The following is a 12,371-nucleotide window of genomic DNA, read 5'->3' as shown; positions in this document are numbered from 1 at the left end:
AAGGCACTGAGGGAGACAGGCCAGGAGGACTGAACTGGAAGGAGCAGCCCCAAAGGGTGAAGTTCAGGGCCGAGCAGGCTCCGAGGTGGCCGCTGCCCCTCGCCGACAGTCCCCAGCTGGGTCTCCACTGCAGCAACGCACGGTGTTCCCACGGGATCAGCCCCATGGGCGGTGTGTGGAGCAGCCCCACGCGCAGCGGGGAGGCTGAGCCCGTCCCGAACAGCAGCAGCAGGGCGGTGGGCAAGTGTCCCTGCCACCGCGCATGCAGGCAGCAAGGGACCAGGGATGCTGCTGCATGCAAGCAGTGAATGCGCTGCGGATGGGTGGAGGAGATGGGGCTAGAGAGGCACAGGCACCACGCGTAGCTCTAGCTGCAGATACACAGGCGCTATAGCACTGGTAGGGAAAGATGCAAAAAATACATTTGCATGTATATGAATGCATATAGCAGGCCTATGCGTGCACTGCATTGCCCTGGCTTTACCCTGTCCTGGCAGCGGGTGTTGTCATGTTTGCACCCACTTTTAAAGACCCTTTGCGATCCTGCACAGGTCACATCCCCTGTGACCGAGATGCAGCGGCATCGATACAGAGCGCGGCTGAAGCGAAACAGACATGAGTGGGGTTTATTTATTTTTATCTCCATTAATATTTCTCCCTTCAGTAAAGATCCCTCCCTGGCCCAGCAGAATATACTCAGGCACCTCCCTGGGTGTTTTTAAAGCTCCTAAAAATAGTGGTGAGCTCCAGCCAAAGTTAACAGAGCTGAACTTTCCATGGAAAACAGCAGCAGGCAGGACACAGGGGGTGTTTAAAGCAATTAATGTAAAGCTAACATAGAAGCGGTGGCCGGTCCCCGGTCCCGCTCCTGGTCCTGCTGCCGTCTCGCAGCGGGTGGAGCTGGCAGGAGAGCTTATTTATGTGTTTGCCGAGGTGAACCCAGCTCTCAGCACTCACCCGGAGGAAGCTGCAGCTCTGGGGAAGACCTGGAGGAAGACACTGGAAAGAATTTTATTTTTTAAGGCCGGCGAAGTGCGGCCGCAACAGACGGGACCTTGTTCTTTCCCTCTGCCATGCTGGAGGGTGGCTGGTGGCCATGGGGTGCTGTGCAGAGCCAGGGTGCTCCTGGGAAGAGGGATGCAAAACCAGGGATCTCCCAAAGCCCAGCCCACACAGAGGTGCCCAGCACCCATGTCTGCTGCCGTGCCAAGATGTGCTGTGCCGTGTCTGTGGGACACATAGGTATGGTGCCAGGAGGTGACCTGCCATGGAGAGGAGGGGACGGGAAGCCCTCCTTCTGGCAGGCTGAGGGGTAGGTGCTGGGGGTGATGTTGGTCTGTGCCCCGCAGACTGGCGAGAGTACGATGGCCGGGCTCCTCGGCGAAGGCGACAAGCTGAAGCTCTGGACCATCTGCTGGGCCAGGTGAAGACCGTCCACCAGCACTGCGTTTGCCACGGTGAGTGCACGGCACGGCGCTGCAGGGAGGCTGGGGTGAGGGATCCAGCTGGGCCCCCCAGGGCTGTGGCATGGGCTGGGGACTGGGCTGGCACCAGGAGTAGGTCTGTCCCATGGATGATGGATGAGCATAGCAGGGAGATGGCTCAGGCAGGGGAGACCTTGGCAGAGCCTTCCCACCGGGTCAGCATGCCATGACAGGGGCTGCTGGTGCGGCCCTTCATCTCCTGCTGCAGCATCCTCTGCTCTCTGCTCCCCAGAGCCCTGCAAGAACCAGCCCCAGAGCAGGAAGCACTCGGTCTCCAAGAGCCTCAAGCACCTCTTCCACCCCGGCAGCAAGTTTCTCAAGACGCTGAAGCGGTGAGGGGCTGGTGCACGGGGGTGGTGGAGAGCTCGTCTACCGGCGGGGACGTAGGGCTGCCCATCCTGGGCATGGCCTGGGGCTGCAAGCCCAAGCCCGGTGCTGGGGGTGCTCAGAGGTGGGTCCTTGCCTGGAGCGAGGTGATGGTGTCAGTGGAGATGAGTCCTATTGCCCAGAAATCAAACATTTTTCCTTGATATTTCTATTTGGACTTGCCAAGCTGCCCCTGTACCCAGATCCCTGTGCCATCTCCAAGTATCACCCAACATCCCACCCTCCTCTAGACCGCACCACCTTCCCACCACCCACCTTCACGCTTGGCCTCCAGGCACCCCAGCGTGTCTCCTGCACAAGCCTGGTCCCATCGCCCTCCCTTGTGCTGGCCGGGGCATCAGCCATGGCATCAGCCATGGCATCGTCCAGGCTCCCCTTGCTGTCAGCGTTGGGTTCCTGTTCCTACTCCTGTACTTGCCGTGTGCCTCTTCTGCCATGGGCTGTTGGAGCGGAGCTGAGACCTGGGGCAGGGCATCTCCTCTGCCCTCGGGAGAGAGACCCTTTGGGAAATGAAGCTGGAAGTTGGAGGTGACACTGAAGTCTGTCTTCCCTTCCATGCAGGGGCCTCTACCTGACAGCCATCTTCTACAAGGACGACAACATCCTGGTGACCCACGAAGACCAGATCCCCGTGGTGGAGATTGATGACACCTACTCCTGCCTGCTCATGCAGGATTTTCTCTGGTTCACCAAGGTGGGTGGCCCAGGGACCCTGTGCTGTGCACTGGGGCACAGCAACAGCGTGTCCCCTGATGCGCCTCTGCCTGGCCATCACCCCAGACGCTACTGAGATGATGGCCACCACGATCTGCAGAGAGCACCTACATTGCAGCACCTTTCCCGATGCTGCCCCCACAGGCAGCAGTGCCCGGTGTGCGCAGGGCGCTGTGGGGCTCTCCCCGGGGCTGGCTGGGTCTGACTCGGGCTGGGAGCAGCACCAGGGGACACCCCACATGCACCAAGGGAGCATGAGCTAGCCCAGCTACACACACCAGATGACACAACATCTGGCAGCTCCTGGGCTTCCTGACATTGCCTCCAGGACCTCTGCTGTGCCACTGCCCGTGTACACTCCACAGGACAGAGCGATGCCGAGAGACGGTGGCAGCCTGGGAGTGCCGGGCTGAGCCAAGCGGGCATCGTCCGCCGCCACTGCCTTCGACTGGCAGCAGCTCCCCTCCGCCCCAGGTGCTGGGGCTTGACAGCCGCAGGCAGCCCGCAGGCTTGCCGCTGGCTGTGATTTGGCATGGACCAAGAAACCGCCAGAGAATGGCATTTCCACCCCAGTCCTGGAAGCCCAAAGGTGGGCGATGGACCGGCGCAGCGCTGGGCAGGCTGCGTGCTGTGACAGGTGCCGAAGGGATGCCAGCAGCTTCTCAGCTGTTTGACTGCTTCATTGCAACATCCTGCCGTGGCAGCTCTGCCTCTGTTGTACAGAGCAGGACATGCAGGGTGCTGCTGCCTGCTCCTCCGCTGTCAGTAGTGACAGGTGGGCAGCTCACGGCCAATATCTTTTGCTGGCTGGTTCTTATCTAGTGGAGGAGAAGGCTGTCTTCTCTCTCCTTCTCTTGGCCGTCTTCCATAGGATAAGAGGAAATGGCCTTAAGTTACGCAAGGGGAGGTTTAGATTGGATATTAGAAAAATTTTCTTCACCGAAAGGGTTGTCAAGCATTGGAACAGGCTGTGCAGGGAAGTGGTGGATTCGCCATCCCTGGAGGTATTTAAAAGCCGGGCAGACGTGGTGCTGAGAGACATGGGTTAGTGGTGGTTTTGGCAGTTTTAGGTTGATGGTTGGACTCAATGATCTTAAAGGTCCTTTCCAACATAGACGATCCTATGATTCTGTGATTCTATGACTACTCAAACTTAAGAAGGTCTCCGTCCTAGATGAAGACAAATAGCCCGGTGGACATGGCATGGTGCTTCCCTCCCTGAGGTGCCTGAAGGCATCTCAGGGTGCCTGTGGCACAGGAAATTGCACCCCTGCTGAGAGGTGATATGTGCCCCTGCACATTCCTAACCCAGCTCAAACAGAAAGGGAAATTGGATTTCCCCAAAACACCTTTGTGTGAACTGGCTGCAGGCAGCGGTGGCCAGTGGTGACGGCCCTTTGGTGTGCTGCAGGTGTCGTGCATGTGGGATGAGATCCTGTGGCTGCGGCAGTGTGTCACCGTCTCCCAGTCGTCCTGCTCCTGCATCCTGCAGACACGCTTCAAGATGCTGCTGGCCATCTCGCAAATGCAGGTGAGGGTGGGCATGGCGGGGAGAGCGAGCGCTTTTTCGGGAGCTGGGCTCCCTTGGGAGCAGCACATGGATGTGCTGCGTCCAGGAAAATGCAAGGCTGTGCCAGTCCTGCCCGCGTCTCGGTCAGCCACAGGACTGGGTGCCCCTGCCTTGTCCCCCCTGGCAGGACGCCGGTCATGGGGCAATGGGGTGTCAGACTTTGTGGCAGTCTCGTGCAGGAGGGCTGGGGGCTGTCCGTGGGTGCTTTGCTGGGCAGGCTGGTTTCCAGCTGGCGGAGGGAAGACCCTCAGCCATGTCCCTGCTGCCTAGACCTGCAGACGATGGCCCCTGATCCACTGCTTTCTCCTGTCCTCCTGTCCGGTCACACAGGGGCTGCTGGGCATCCAGGACCTGGGGCAGGTCTTCTTTGAGCCTGTCAAAGACAAACAGGGCAACATCCTCATCATCACGCTGAAGGAGGTGAAGACCAGCCAGACCTTTGAGAGCGTCCGCTGGGTTCCCATCTGCAAGCTGCAGACCAGCCGCAAGTCCGTGTCCTCCCCGGAGGAACCCACTGCTCTGGACACGCTGCTGATCTCCATCCAGGTGCTGCACCCATGCCATCGTGGCAGGGGATTGCAGGGGGCTCCATTGCGGGACCACCAGCACTCCCTGCTCCTCCTCGGGCTGGAATGGCCACGGCAGAGCCTGGGCTACCGAGGGTTTGGTCCTGGCTGCAGGCAGAAGGGGAGCAGAGCCCAGCCAGCCTGCAAAATCCCTGTTGCTTTGAGAGGAGGCATCAGGCTGATGCCGGATTTATTGGATAGCACCTGCTCCGCTGCTTCCCTTCTGCCGGCTGTGCCGTGGCACCTGACATGGGGGCAGGAGAGAGCCCCGCTTCGAGGGCTTGCACAATCCAGCAGTGCCTTTCTCCTCAGGACAAGCTGGCTTACCACCAGCGGAGCAGCCATGCCCTCTCCCCGGGCCTCTACCTGGGCTACTTGAAGCTCTGCAGTGCCGTGGATCAGATCCGAGTGCTGGTGCCGGAGCGGCTCCCCAACATCTTGTGCCACGTCAAGATTCGCTCCAACCCCAACATCTCCAGGTGGGGCTTGCAGGGCAGCTCACCTGGGACAGCCCATGTTCCTCTGTCCCATCCAGACTGAGAGCACCCGAATGGATGCTCTTCTGCTCTCGGGCTCCTGGCAGCAGCGTAATATTCCCTCTCAGCCCTGCTGCCTGCCATGCAATGCAGCCTGGAGCTGGGGCAAATCAAGGTCCCCCTCTACCTCCACAGCTCCCACATCCCCCGGGGGGCTGCACTGTCTGGGGGGAACAGCCAAGTAAACATAGCTCTCGTAGCGATTGCGTATTCAGGTCCACCACGAGCTGCACGTGTCCATCTCTACCTTTCTCCAGGGAGGAGTGGGAATGGCTGCAGAAGATGGCCAGCGTGGAGGAGCCTGTTCCTGCAGAGCCAGAGGCTGAGACCACCCAGAACCATTTGTTTCAGGAGCTCCAGGTGGCCATCAAGGAGCTGATGACCCTGGTCAACATCCCATTGCAAGAGGTACAGGCAGGTGCCGAGTTCTGGGGAGGAGGAATGGGAAGGAGCCGTGCAGCACCGTGCTGGTCACAGCAGCAGGCAGGGTACCGCAGCCCATGGCCCCACTTTGGGGACCTGAAGCATCAATCAGATTTTAGTCCCATGCAAATAGAAGGCAAGTGGTGGACAAACAGCATCTGAAACATCTGCCTGCCCAGGGACAGTGTCCACAGGAGATATTTGTCTTACCCTCACGTGTACCTCCAAAGCAAGGATGGTGAATCTGGGTTTGCAGTGTTGCCTGCCATGTGGTGTGGTCCTGGCTTCAGCCCTTGCAGCATAAGACCAGCCCAGCTCTGTGCCTCCAAAGCAGGATGGTGCCTTGTGAGCCATGGGGTGGAGCTGCAGCCTCCTGGGCCAGACTGCATGGGGGGAAATACCTCCTCTGCCATGCTGAGTATTTACTGAGTAGGTGCCCACCAGCCCCAGTGCCAGGCACGTGCTTCTGGCCAGGCTGCTGTGAGGGCACCTCTCTGAGCAGGGCAGGTGGTGGCACTTCTCTGAGAGCCTGTCATAGTGACTTTGACCAGTAGTTTAGGGGCTTTTAGGAGAAATAGGAGAGAAAGGGAGATATGCAGGTTATGCCAGAAGCAAGGAGTCCCTGGCTGTGTGCTGAAATGGCAATGTCCCCCAGCTGCAGGTGATCCCTGAGGACTCTTCTATGGATGAGGACTTGGTGGAAGGGTCACCAGGTGATGTTTGCAGCTGTTACCTCCAGTGTCTTCTTGCAGGCCAAAGATTTCCGTCTGTACAGCCAAGAGGTGCTGGACTTTGGGGGCCAGGTCTCCTTCCTACTGCTACTGCCTCCATCGGACGACGTCTGCACTGCTCCGGGCCAGAACAACCCCTACACCCCTCGCTCTGGCTTCCTCACGCTGCCGCTGCAGATCTTCGAGCTAGGTGAGGAGGGGGAATGCCAACAGTCATCTTTGCTGGTCTCCTTGCCGTCTGATAGCTCCCGAGAGCCGGAGTGGGTGGTGGGGTGGGCTGGAGCTCCCTCGTCTTCCCCAGGAGAGGAGGGATGGAGGAGGATGCTGAGGGCTGTCCAGGTAGGCCAAAGGAGAGCATTGCCTCCTCCCTGTGTTGGGTGAGTGGGGAGGAGCCCATAGGGCATCCACAGTGAAGGACATGATATTTTTCATTCCTCCCTCTCTTTTTTTCCCCTCCCAGTTCACTTCTTCACATACGACCGGGAGTTCATCACGCAGTACTGCCAGGTGTCTGCCCTCCTGGAGCTGGAGTCGCTCCTCTCTCAGCAGAGCCTCAGGGAGGCTTTCTCCGACGCCGAGCTCTCCACCGCCAAGCAGAGGCACCAGCAGCTTCAGGACTACATCCAGGTACATGGAGCAGGAGCGTGCTGGGGGGGAGCCAGGCTCGACGGGGGCCACGGGATGTGGCCAGGACAGTCATGCCCTGTAGGACCTACAGGAACATCTCCACCAGGGCTGTTCAGTGGTGTAACCTCATGGGGTTTCTGTGACGTGGCAGATAGGCATCATCTAGCCACTTCTTACTGCAATGATCACATTAAAAACCCTGATTAGAGAGCTGGAGGCTCCTGCTCTGTGGTTCCCCACCTTACTAAGAAAAGGGCCTGGAAGTGCATTTTGGGATGGACGCATGAAGGACCACCCCACAGTACCCCCTTTCCCAGCACTCCAGTCCTGCTGATCAGTCCTGGCAGTTGCTGGTGGTCAAAGCAGCATCTTCCCACCCAAGAGCACTTTCTTGGGATTTCCTGATTTGGGGATTTCCCCCGAAGCTTTGACCTCTTGGGAAAGGTGTGTGGGGAGAGCCTGCGCTTTGCTGTGGGGATTTTTTGTTGCTGTTTGCTTTTTGAAAGGAATCCTTCATTTCCTATTTTGGCAGCAAATGGAGGAGATCTGGCGCGAGATGCGCTGGATTATGGATGCCCTGCAGCACGCCCGGTACAAGCAGCCCTCCTGCGGGGTGTCTCTCAGCGGCTTCCTCAGCGAGGCCGGTGGTGCCATGAAGGAGAAAACTCAATCCACCTCGTCCCACCTCGACTACCTGCCCTCCCCGGCGCCCTCGCCAGAGACCAGCCGTAAGCTCAACTCGGGTAAGGACCTGCCGTTGTAAAGCTCCTGCCTGGTGGGCTCGGGGGGCTGCCTATGCTCAGGGGGGGTCGGGACCGCGGCTCTGGCTGGCAGGGGGTGCAGGCAGGACCAGCGTGGGGAGTACAGGCAGGGCAGTAGGTCTCGGTTGGGGCAGGACCTGCTCTGACTGTGCCTTAGCAAGCGCGGCATGGGTGTTACAGCAAGGGGGTAAACGCTCAGGGGCTTCCCTGGACTCGAGATGTTGCAAACCCTCAGACAGGGTTGCCAACAGCAAGGCTGAGCCCCTCTTTACTTCTCTTACGTCCCTGGCAGATTCACACGGGCTGTCAGACGAGGAGGGCTCCTCAGAGGTGTTCCTGGCCACCGACAGCGACTACGACTCCAGCAGGGCGCAGAGCCCAAAGGAGCTGGACCTGATGTACTCCTCCTCGGGGCCTGAGTGCTGCAGCAGGAGAGCTGGCCGCACCCTGCGGGACAGTGCCCCGGATGTCCTGCAGACCCACGAGCTCAAGACCCCACCGCCGCCACCGCCGCCACCGCCGCCACCGCCTCCAGAGGAGCCCCGGCCACCCCCTGAGCTCTACGACAGTGACTTTGTCCTGCCTAGCCGGCAGATCGAGCTGCTGCGCATCACAGAGAAGCGGCAGGCGTATTGTGTTCGAACCAGCAGCCTGGACTTCCCCAAACCACGCTGCCAGGTGTCCAGAAAGTCCTGCCCCGGCTCCGTCGACAGCTCCCCGACAGAGGGCAGGACAACGGGCCACTGTGGCCAGCTCAAGTTGGGGACTGGCTCGACACCCAGCCCAGAGCGCGGCCAGGGCGGGCAGGGCTCTGAGCCCGTCTTCCGAACGCACTCAGCCGAGTGGACTCAGAGCTTCCAGGAGCAGCCAGAGCAGCCCGGGTGCTTGGCCGACCAAGGGAAGAAGCCGGGCTCCGTCACCTTGCAGGTCTGCCCTCAGTATGAAACCGGACTCTCCAAAGAGACCAGTGTCAAGGTACCGGAGCCTGCCAAGGGCAGCCGTGCCCAGATGGAAAGGGCTGGCAGGATGGGGAGGCAGGCAGTGGTGTGGCTCGCGTGCCCCTCGCCTGGCACTGCCCTCTCCATCCTCCACCATCCCAGGAGTGAGGTCCCCTGGAGACCTGCAGCATTCCTGTCCTGTGTCCCTTCATCCCTGCAGCAGTGATGAGGCCTCCGGGAGTGCAGGATGGGGCACATGGCTCTGCAGGAGTGGTAGCCGCTGCTGTGGAGGGGGTGAGCCAGGGCCACGGGCAGGGTATTTTTGAAGGACAAGGCAGTGGAGCCGTGGTTCAGCTCTCGGTCCGTGGTTCAGTGGCTGACAGTAGGTTAGTGGCACCCAGCACGGGCAGGCAGTGAGCAAAGGTCACATCGAGGGGCTTCACTTGCCATGTCCTGGGGTTCAAACACATCAGCCCCCTGACCACAATCCAGCCATCACCCCCATTGTCTCTCTCTGTCCCTCCCACAGCCTCCCCTCCCCGGGTTCTGTGCTCCCCACCGTGTGCCTGTGGGGAAGGGAGAGCAGGAGCCACTCATCTCCAGCCCGTGGAGGGGAGCAGGCAGAGCTGCCGCCTTGCAGCAGGCGTTGGGGTCTGCTGGAGCCACTGTGTGACCTGACCCCTCTCCGCGAGGGCTTTGCTGCTGAGAGCTGACCCCCCAGCTCTGACCGCCCTCACCTGCTCCGGGTGGGATGCCCATGGAGGAGGTCCCCAGGGCACACATCTCTGGAAGGTCCCCCTCCAGCTCTGCCACCTCCTTTGCTCCCAGCCATGAAGCTCCTTCCCCCATTGAAATTTCCCTTCCAACATTCCCGGTCCCCAGAGCAGGGGCTGATGGAGCAGCTCGAGTGCAACCTGTCCATAAAATGGCAGAAGAAGGACAGATCCGATGGGCCGATGGGTTTTATTGCTGGGGAGTTTTGATAGCCGGTTTCTCCGCACCCAGCAGGGACGTTAGAATCGGAGGGGAATCTGACCCGCAGTATTTATTTTCTGTTTGAGAAATTACCATAGATTTCTATGCAACTGACGCGCAGCCCTCGGGTTCCTGGCGGGCTGCCCACGTGGCTTTTGAAGTTGCAAGGCTCTGGACATGCCTGCTTGAAAGCATTTTATGATGTTCTTCTCGAAGAAAGCCGAGTTCAAAGGAAAGGCTCCTCGGCTGGTGTAAATCAGCTGAGCCCTGCGACGATTGTTCAGAGCCATCAGGGTTCACGTGGGCCGAGGGCTCGGACCACCCTGCCGGGGCACTGCTCACGGCGCTCCGCAGGCTCCTAGGGATGTGCCAAAGGAAACTGTCGCCTTGCCCAGGCAAGGATGGATGTCCTGCTTTAGGGCCTTTGAAGTCAAGTAGCGGGCTCCCAATGGTCATTAGCAGCCAGAGCCCAGATGAGTTCTTTTTCTCAGCCATATTTGGGATTCAGAGGGCAGTCCCCAAGGAAGCGGAGAGGGAGAGCGAGGGTAGCTGTGGGTGGGAGAACCCCAAGCTTGTGAATGGGAATAAAATTTAGCGCCACTTCCCAAAGAGTCTTCAGCTCAGCAGTGCTCGTTTGGCAGAGCCGTTGTGGTACAGCTGGTCTGACGGTCTGGATCCTGCTCGCGAGAGGAACTTTACGTAGATCCCTCCATGGTGCCAGGAGCAGGGCTGGGACTGTCCCTCTCCAATGGGTGGTAACGGGACGGTGGGGCAGCCTGAGTAGAGCGGGCGAGCCATAGGTGAGACGTGCAAGAGTGGAGCTGTGAGGACTCACAGCTGTGAGGACTCCTGTGCAGTGGAGGCAAGAAAGCAGCACATGAGTTCGAGCCCCAGCACACTGGGCGTCCATGGGCACAGCGTGCCCATGGCTCCGTGCCCCACTGCTGCTTGCTCACCGGCCAGCACTGGGGCAGCTGTTCCTCCATCCTAATGGTCACCGCTGTAGGACATGTTGTGTACTGCCTCCAGCCCTGGTTCCTCCCCCTTACTATGCATCTCTCCCACCTTTCTCTTTCTGCAGCTGCACATCACCAGCCAGACGTCCGCCGGGGAGGTGGTGAAGCTAGTGGTACTCGAGATGAACGACGTCTCCCGCGGTGTGCTGGGGGGCTCAGCCGCCTTCTGTTACGGCGAGGAGCAGCTGGAGCACTTTGGACTGGTGTTCGCCTCTGACGAGAGCGAGCGGTGGCTTCCTGATGACTTCTTGCCTCTGTCCCTCCAAACGACCCGGCCTGAGGGGCGGTTCTATGTCCGGATCAAGGAGACGTCCCCTCTGGTGCTCCAGTACGGGCCGGCGACCACTGTATGAGAGGAGGAGAGCCGGACGGATGGCACGGGGACCTCAGCTTCCAGAGAGCAGACAGCTCGTCTCTGATGCTTCCTTCTTCCACAGACACCCTCTCATCAGGCGTCCCCGGGGTGGAATGGGATCATACTGGGCTGTGTGTTATTTGTTTGTGTTCTTTTTTTATTTTTTTTTTTTTAACCAAAGAGACATCGAGACTCAGTTTTTCTGACTGCAGAAGAGGAGGGTGGAGTGCGGAGACCTCAGAGCTTGGGAGGAATCTCTGCAGGAATGGAATTTTTGAAAGTAAACATTTTTAAGGGGAAAGGGGGGGAGAGAGAGAGAGAGAGAGGAAAAATATTACAAGAAGAAGCAGCAATACCTTTTTTTTTCTTTCTTTCTTTCTTCTTCTGAAAAGCCTTGTTTGGTATTCACTGAAGGCGAAGCCACAGAGGATTGCTGGGGAGGGCTGTGGTGTCAATGAGGAGAGGGCACGAGTCACAAGGACAGCACGGAGTAGGGTGTTTCTATCTTCCCTCCTTTCACTGTACCTGAAGAAACAATTCTTGCACATAGTTCTTGGAACAAAATGGTATTATTATTTTTTTTCCCCAAAAAAAAATTTAATAATAATTGTGCTAGAGATACTGGAGTTGTGTAAGAGGTGAAGACCCTTTGACTTGTTTTAAAGGCAAAAGGAACCCACGTAGCCCGCCCCACGCACACAACATGCGCACGGCTGCGTTGGTGCCACCACTAGAGGTTTGCTATAGGGCGTCTGCCGCAGCATCCTGCACACCACCTGGGATTTCCTTTCCTCCTCAGTTGCCGTTTTGTTCTGGTGATTGTACTTGGCCTCTCTTGTATGTCTTATAGCATGACATTTTGTTAGCCACTAGGTCTCTTGTTAACAAGGTTATTTTTCTGATCTCCTGTGGTCCATAGTAAAGATGACTGCTGCTGACTGTGTGTTCCTCTTTTCCTTCTTGCGGCTTGATGTGCGGTGTTCCTTCATCCCCTGGATTAGCCCCGATTTCAAGGTCTGGGCTCACCTTTCCCAGGAGCAGTTGATGGGATGCTTTCCACCCAGTGGAGGTTTACGTGAACACACAAATCGCGTGTGTGGGAGTGTTTGTAGGGCCCAGGCATCTGCAGTTAAATGCATTAATCTGGTCCTGCAGCCTCCACCAAGGGAAGAACACCAGGAGAAGCGTGTGGAAGGCAGCAAGAGCTCACAGCTGTCTTGCAGCTGGCACAAACACTTCCAACCGAGCAGCCGCGAGCGAGGTGCGAGGCTGTGGGTCCATCGCAAGG

The 12,371-nt window shown here is 58.5% G+C and overlaps 1 protein-coding gene across 5 annotated transcripts in view; it reads left to right on the top strand.

The window, feature by feature from the left end:
- LOC141747535 (ankyrin repeat and fibronectin type-III domain-containing protein 1-like) overlaps nucleotides 1–12,021 on the top strand; it is a 267,665-nt gene extending 255,644 nt beyond the window's left edge. For all 5 annotated transcript variants that reach the window (XM_074597926.1, XM_074597923.1, XM_074597925.1 and 2 more), the window contains 12 exons: nucleotides 1,350–1,457; nucleotides 1,717–1,816; nucleotides 2,433–2,565; nucleotides 3,997–4,116; nucleotides 4,486–4,701; nucleotides 5,034–5,200; nucleotides 5,515–5,665; nucleotides 6,433–6,601; nucleotides 6,872–7,038; nucleotides 7,571–7,781; nucleotides 8,092–8,774; nucleotides 10,794–12,021. In XM_074597926.1, coding sequence (XP_074454027.1) covers nucleotides 1,350–1,457; nucleotides 1,717–1,816; nucleotides 2,433–2,565; nucleotides 3,997–4,116; nucleotides 4,486–4,701; nucleotides 5,034–5,200; nucleotides 5,515–5,665; nucleotides 6,433–6,601; nucleotides 6,872–7,038; nucleotides 7,571–7,781; nucleotides 8,092–8,774; nucleotides 10,794–11,081 — 2,513 coding nt within the window. In that variant the 3' untranslated portion in view covers nucleotides 11,082–12,021. The remainder of the gene's footprint in view (nucleotides 1–1,349; nucleotides 1,458–1,716; nucleotides 1,817–2,432; nucleotides 2,566–3,996; nucleotides 4,117–4,485; nucleotides 4,702–5,033; nucleotides 5,201–5,514; nucleotides 5,666–6,432; nucleotides 6,602–6,871; nucleotides 7,039–7,570; nucleotides 7,782–8,091; nucleotides 8,775–10,793) is intronic.
- Nucleotides 12,022–12,371: the final 350 nt, after the last annotated feature.

The sequence above is a fragment of the Larus michahellis genome, chromosome 8, assembly GCF_964199755.1.
Source record: "Larus michahellis chromosome 8, bLarMic1.1, whole genome shotgun sequence".
Lineage (NCBI taxonomy): Eukaryota > Metazoa > Chordata > Aves > Charadriiformes > Laridae > Larus > Larus michahellis.
The sequence above is the reverse complement of the archived record's forward strand: the minus strand, read 5'-3'. Positions and strand labels throughout refer to the sequence as shown.